General features: G+C 38.5%; 1 protein-coding gene and 1 non-coding gene across 7 annotated transcripts in view; one reads left to right on the top strand and one right to left on the bottom strand.

Annotated features, from left to right (window-relative positions):
• The first annotated feature begins 889 nt into the window (after nucleotides 1–889).
• On the top strand, nucleotides 890–961 carry trnaq-uug (transfer RNA glutamine (anticodon UUG)). Its single transcript has one exon. It is a non-coding gene; the product is annotated as a tRNA-Gln (tRNA).
• Nucleotides 962–2947: 1986 nt separating this feature from the next.
• Nucleotides 2948–6000, bottom strand: part of LOC115208312 (tensin-2) — a 78452-nt gene continuing 75399 nt past the window's right edge. For 2 of the 6 annotated variants that reach the window (XM_029776252.1, XM_029776256.1), the window contains 3 exons: nucleotides 5812–5880; nucleotides 5178–5204; nucleotides 2948–4765 (listed from right to left, as the gene is read on the bottom strand). In XM_029776252.1, coding sequence (XP_029632112.1) covers nucleotides 4618–4765; nucleotides 5178–5204; nucleotides 5812–5880 — 244 coding nt within the window. In that variant the 3' untranslated portion in view covers nucleotides 2948–4617. The remainder of the gene's footprint in view (nucleotides 4766–5177; nucleotides 5205–5811; nucleotides 5881–6000) is intronic. The other 4 variants (XR_003881144.1, XR_003881143.1, XM_029776254.1 and 1 more) reach the window with 4 other exon arrangements.

Here is a 6000-nt window from a genome sequence, read left to right as displayed (position 1 = left end):
ATGCACATACACATTTATGGGCTTTTCCAGTCAGAACATACTTTTCTGTCAATGGGAAAGGATGCAATTAACAAGTCTTTGTTGGGAATGTTCACAAGGGCCAACAAGTCTTTTTATTCACAATTCCCAGCTTTAACAAATCCATAAATACTGCCTAATCCTGGCGGCCCGTAACTCTCTAGCCCCCTCTACAGACTATTTACAATTTAAGATGCAATATTATAGCCAGGGCTAAGCAATGCCATCGTGTACATGCAGCAAAACCACACTTACAGCAGAGCTAGCTAGCTAGCTAAACTAATAGAACGAAAAGGACTGCGATTAGAACGTTTTGCCTGCTATATAGTATGTCATGCAGAAACCGAGATTCGTCTTCTACATTTCGGGACCTGCTTGTGGGATTGCCTTTTTTGGTTACATTTAGCCAACTAGCCAACAGCCAGCACAAATATGCTAGCGTTAGCTGGCTAGCTAGCTAGTGACTTTTGCAAGTTAGGACAAATATCAACACCCTCAGCTAGCTGTTGAACGTAGAAGCGAAGACGACAAATACATCCCTATTATCGGTGTTATTATTTGTTAGCAAGCTACGTAAGAAAACACTTCGGGAAAATCTAGCTGCCATGCTGCTCTAATATTTGCAGTACGCTAGCTGTTCAACTAAGCTAGCTAATTAATTAGCTTGTTTGGTAGCTAGCAATGTCTCTTTTGCCTAGAATTTCGGCTTGCATGTTTTTGCAATTCCACGTTGTAAATGTCTGTTGTCAAAGTTGCTACTGAATTGCATTACCGACGCATTGCATTACTTAACAGCATCTTGTAAAGGGTGTTAGACAGCACGTGCATGTACTGTATAAGAACCCTGGTTTTAGCTATTTATGCTATGAGTGGTCCTATGGTGTAATGGTTAGCACTCTGGACTTTGAATCCAGCGATCCGAGTTCAAATCTCGGTAGGACCTCGTCATTTTGATTTAAAATATCCTTAGTTACACAAATATTATGGACAGTGAAATTATTGGTAGTTCTCTCAGATGTGGATTTGTCTCCTGTCAAAAGGTAAAATACAACAGTTGGTGGGTCTCCTGTACTAGGGCCCGCCCAAGTTTTTTAAAGAATTTGTATTTTCATTGTTGGACATAAGACTAAAACAGGCAATCTGCTCCAATTAATTTTAATTTAATAAATCTTCTAAAGTATTCCCACACATAATAAAGAGACGTGATCGTATACAAACGTAAGCAAGGTTTGAAATGATTATGTTTTAGTCAAACATCTTTTGGGCTCTTGTGGTCAAATTTGCAGTCTCCAAATTATTTGTAATTATGTTCCAGCCCCCGTCCATCCCCTCAAGAAAAAAATAGGCCCGCAGCTGAATCTAGTTGATGATCCCTGCAATAGATAGTGCCTTCAGAAAGTATTCATACCCCTTGATTTATTCCACATTTTGTGTTACAGCCTGGATTAAATGTATATGTTTTCCTCACCCATCAACACACAATACCCCATAATGATTAAAGTAAAAAAAAACATGTTTTAAGAATACTTAAGTACAGAAATATCTATTTTACATAGGTATTCACACCCCAAGTCAATACGTTAGAATCATTTTTGGCAGCGATTACAGCTGTGAGTTTCTGGGTAAGTCTAAGAAATTTGCAAGTCTGGATTGTACAATATTTGCACATTATAATTTAAAAAAAAATTCTAATAAGCCATTACAGTCAAATAAGCCATTACAGTCAAAACTGTAACTAGGCCACTCTGGAACATTCAATGTCACCTGGGTAAGCAATTCCAGTGTATATTTGGTCATGTTTTAAGTTATTGTCCTGCTGAAATTTGAATTTGTAACCGTGTCTGTTGGAAAGCAGACAACCAGGTTTTCCTCTAGGATCTTGTCTGTGCTTAGCTCTATTCCTTCCCGATGACAAGCATACCCATAACATTGTGGCCACCACCATGCTTGAAAATATGAAAAGTGGTACTCAGTTATGTGTTGGATTTACCCCCAACATTCAGGACAAAGTTCATTGCTTTGGCACATTTTTTTTTTTCAGTTTTACTTTAGTGCCTTTTTGCAAACAGGATGCATGTGTTGGAATATTTTTATTCTGTGCAGGCTTCCTTCTTTTCACTGTCATTTAGGTTAGTATTGTGGAGTAAATACAATGTTGTTGATCCATCCTCAGTTTTTTCCTATCACAGCCATTAAACTCTGTAAATGTTTTAAAATCACATTTGGCCTCATGGTGAAATCCCTGAGCGGTTTCCTTCCTCTCTGATAATTGAGTTAAGACGCCTGTATCTTTGTAGGGACTGGATGTATTGATACACCATCCACTAGGTGTCCTCCTTTGCAACTTTAAGAATCAGCTATCTGAGCAGCTTACCGATCGCTGCAGCTGTACACAGCCCATCTGTAAATAGCCTTTTGTTTATCCATGTGTAACTTGTTTTTTGTCGCACTGCGTTGCATTATTTTGGCCAGGTCGCAGCTGTAAATGAGAACTTGTTCTCAACTGGCCTACCTGGTAAAATAAAAAAATACAAATTGTGTGACTTGTTGAGCAAATCTCTACTCTTGAATTTATTTAGGCTTTCCTAAACAAAGGGGTGAATACTTATTGACAAGACGTTTTTGATTAATTCATCAACATATCTAAAAACAATTCCACTTTGACATTATGGGGTATTGTGTGTAGGACAGTGTCACAAAATCTCTATTTAATCCATTTGAAATTCAGGCTGTAATAAAATGTGGATAAAGTCCAGGGGCGTGAATACTTTCTGTAGGCACCGTAAATGGTTTACCACCACTAAACATAGCTCTAGTATGTTTTTATTGGTTCTGAAGGCCTATTAGTATTTTGGTGGATCTAATAAAATCCCTTGGAAATATCACAACATTTTTGTGAGGTAATTGCGATTAAGGCAGACAGAACACATTTTTCCCCAACCCTTTATTTACTAAATTTTCAGTTAAAAATATCAATGTTTTTCTTATACTGCTTTGTTATAAACTTTACCAGAGACTGAAAATATATCAAACTTCATATGAAAAATACAAACAATAAATCATGAATCTAAATACTGCAACGATTGTCATGTAAAACACTCTAACAAAACAGCACAAAAAAAGTATACAGGAATCAAGCCTCAATAACAAAGTATTCCTTTACAAAACAAAATATGAGTGCTTGGTTGTCTATGGCTTCAGCGTTATATATGGCTATACAGTATGTTTGGTTTAATACAAAGCAAATTGCAGGTCCAGGAAATTGGATCATAAAACTCCCCCAGAAATTTGGCCCATGATAATCTCTAGTTCAATCTATTCTGTCATGGTTTTCTTTTATCTTGCTGTAGCCCATCCTTTGAAGGATGTTCAGCTACGACTCATCTTAAGTTACGGTTCACTAGCAGGTTGACTTAGTTCACATACAGTATTAAATATATTTAGATGTTTGAAAAATACATTTTAGGGGGGAAAATAAGAGTATTTTCTGATTCTTAATGCAAGGCCCATATCACTTTGGACACGGCGAGCTATGCTCACATTTATTAATCGCTACATTGAAGTGCATAACGCACCACTGTTAAATAAATACATAAACAGTGTAGGAAAGTTCTATGGTTTGGAAAATATTATTTGGGATATGGTATGTAAATTGAAACTTTAATTTAAAAACATCACAGTTCATCGTATCAATGTAGCATTTAATCAACTCTTCAAATAGCTCTCTTCATATTCCTCTCCATGGGATCACTTGCTTTTCCTCTCTTTGGCATGCCAGCCCAATGTAACCACCTCAGTACTGGCATGATAGAAAAAAAAACATAATAAAGACCATGGTCATGTTCATTAGGGCACGCAAGTGAAAACCTGTTAAAGGTTTCGTAACTGAAAATGATTAAGTCCAGGTTATCCTTTGTTTCAGTACATAATGAACACGACCCAGGATATGTTGCCATTCCAGTTCAACTAAAATGCAATTCCATTCTGACATTACACTCACACACGTACATTTACTATAACCAGCTTCTGTGCTGTTTTGTCCAACTCGTCAGAGGTTGACTATACAGAAATTTGGTAACATAATACTGACCAATAAAAAGTGATCTTCCAAATCTGCTTGTGTGCAAACTGGGTAGTCATTGACATTGTACAGGCTTTTTTATAAGGCTTGCCTATTTAAAATTACACATACTTCATAGTCATACCAACATGATTAAATTAAAGGTGATGGCAAACAGTAACTGAATGGACCCCCCCAAAAAAATATAGAAGTCTCACCCGGTAGAGGTGGTGTTTATTCGACTCACTTAACTGTAGAGGAAAAGCTTAACTCTATCACCTCAAAATATATTCTCTAACATTTCTAACGTACCGTCTTGATGGACATGATTCATGTCCAATCCGGTTCCTCTCCTGGACCAGTGGACAGCTATCTTCAAACATGAACACACACAAACACACACCAATTTGCAGACCCATACCCACCAACTTGTACACACAAACACCGACAAATTTGCAGAAACACATATCCAACCATTATCGCCCACCAATTTACACACTGTTATCGCCTGTTGTGGCTCTTGCTCTGGGGGCCCTAGCTCATCTGCGTTGCTGCTGGGGCCCCAGCATGACCTTGTTGATAAAGTTGACGATGGCCACAGCTGGCTGCTCCGGGTCCATCTCAGCAAACAGGTGACACACGTTCTCCGATGCGCTGCCCATCCGCCTGGCCACAAAACCAAACACCCTACAGGAGAGTGGGATGATGAGAGAGAGAATGAGAGAGAAAGAGGGGGGGATGAACGGAGGTGATGAAGGGGACCAGAAAAAGGATGGAGTAGGAGACTAGATTAACAGACGGGTGAATCAAAGAGAACAGGTTTTGTGGTTGTTGTTTTTAGATCTATGATGTTAGCAGACTTCCTTTTTCAGTGCGCTCATTGTGTTCTTCTAATGAGAATCACAGATATGAGAAGAAACTGTGGGGCATCACTTGACTTATATTCACTTTAATGATCTTTTAAGGATCATTCAATGTAAGAATCAATTTGATAAAATATTTTATTAAAGAGGATACTGATTGATAAATTGCCATGCACACACACACACAATGCTATCCACACACACAGACAAGCAGAGAGAGACACACAAGCACTTACTTGCTTGACTTATCAGAATTAGTCCACCTGAAGCAGACAGACAGGCAGAGAGACAGGGACATAAAGGCAAGGCTTAGATAATCACATGGATGCACGAGACAGATAGAGCTTCTCAAATACACCAAGAAGAGCAGTCATACAGTTACAGCTGTTGTACTTAACCGGAAAAAATTACACTATAGTTGCATATTGCACAAACAGGTTTATACTGTACCAGTATTTAGAAACATTAATATAAGTCCCTTCAAGCTGTAGCAGTCATAATAGTGCAATACAGGGTTAATACAGTTATCAACCCTACAACATTTAGCCACAGCAGGGTTGGGATCAATTAGATTTGAAATAACATTGACGAGATGAATTGACCCCAACCCTAAACTACAATGCAATATCTGTTTACCAAATGAAGCAATGTTTAGAAATGACAAAACACAAGGTCAACTTCGCAACATAGCTAAAGACCCTTAAGGTCTGTATTTGCGCAACACATTTTTCACTGTTCATTCGGTGGTTTTCACATAGAAACACGGTCTATGTAACAGCGGTTGCATATAGGCATAAAGCCAGTGTCAGAACCTATCGTTCAATGTGTTGTCTAAAGGTTACTCTAACGTTTGCCTGACGTTGGGCCCACCTCTGGTCCTGAGGCTCCACGCTGCTAAAGGTCACACTGTTGATGGGGTAGTGTCTCCTGAAAAATAGTCTGCAGAGGAAAAGATAGGAAAGGATGAAAGATGAGTAAAAAGAGATGGGGGGGGAAAAAAACAGTCAGAGGATGATAGTGTGCATACCTAAACAAGAAGATAGCTTTACAGAGGTAAAG

The sequence above is a fragment of the Salmo trutta genome, chromosome 14, assembly GCF_901001165.1.
Source record: "Salmo trutta chromosome 14, fSalTru1.1, whole genome shotgun sequence".
Classification (NCBI taxonomy): domain Eukaryota; kingdom Metazoa; phylum Chordata; class Actinopteri; order Salmoniformes; family Salmonidae; genus Salmo; species Salmo trutta.
This window is presented reverse-complemented; position numbering and strand designations above follow the sequence as displayed.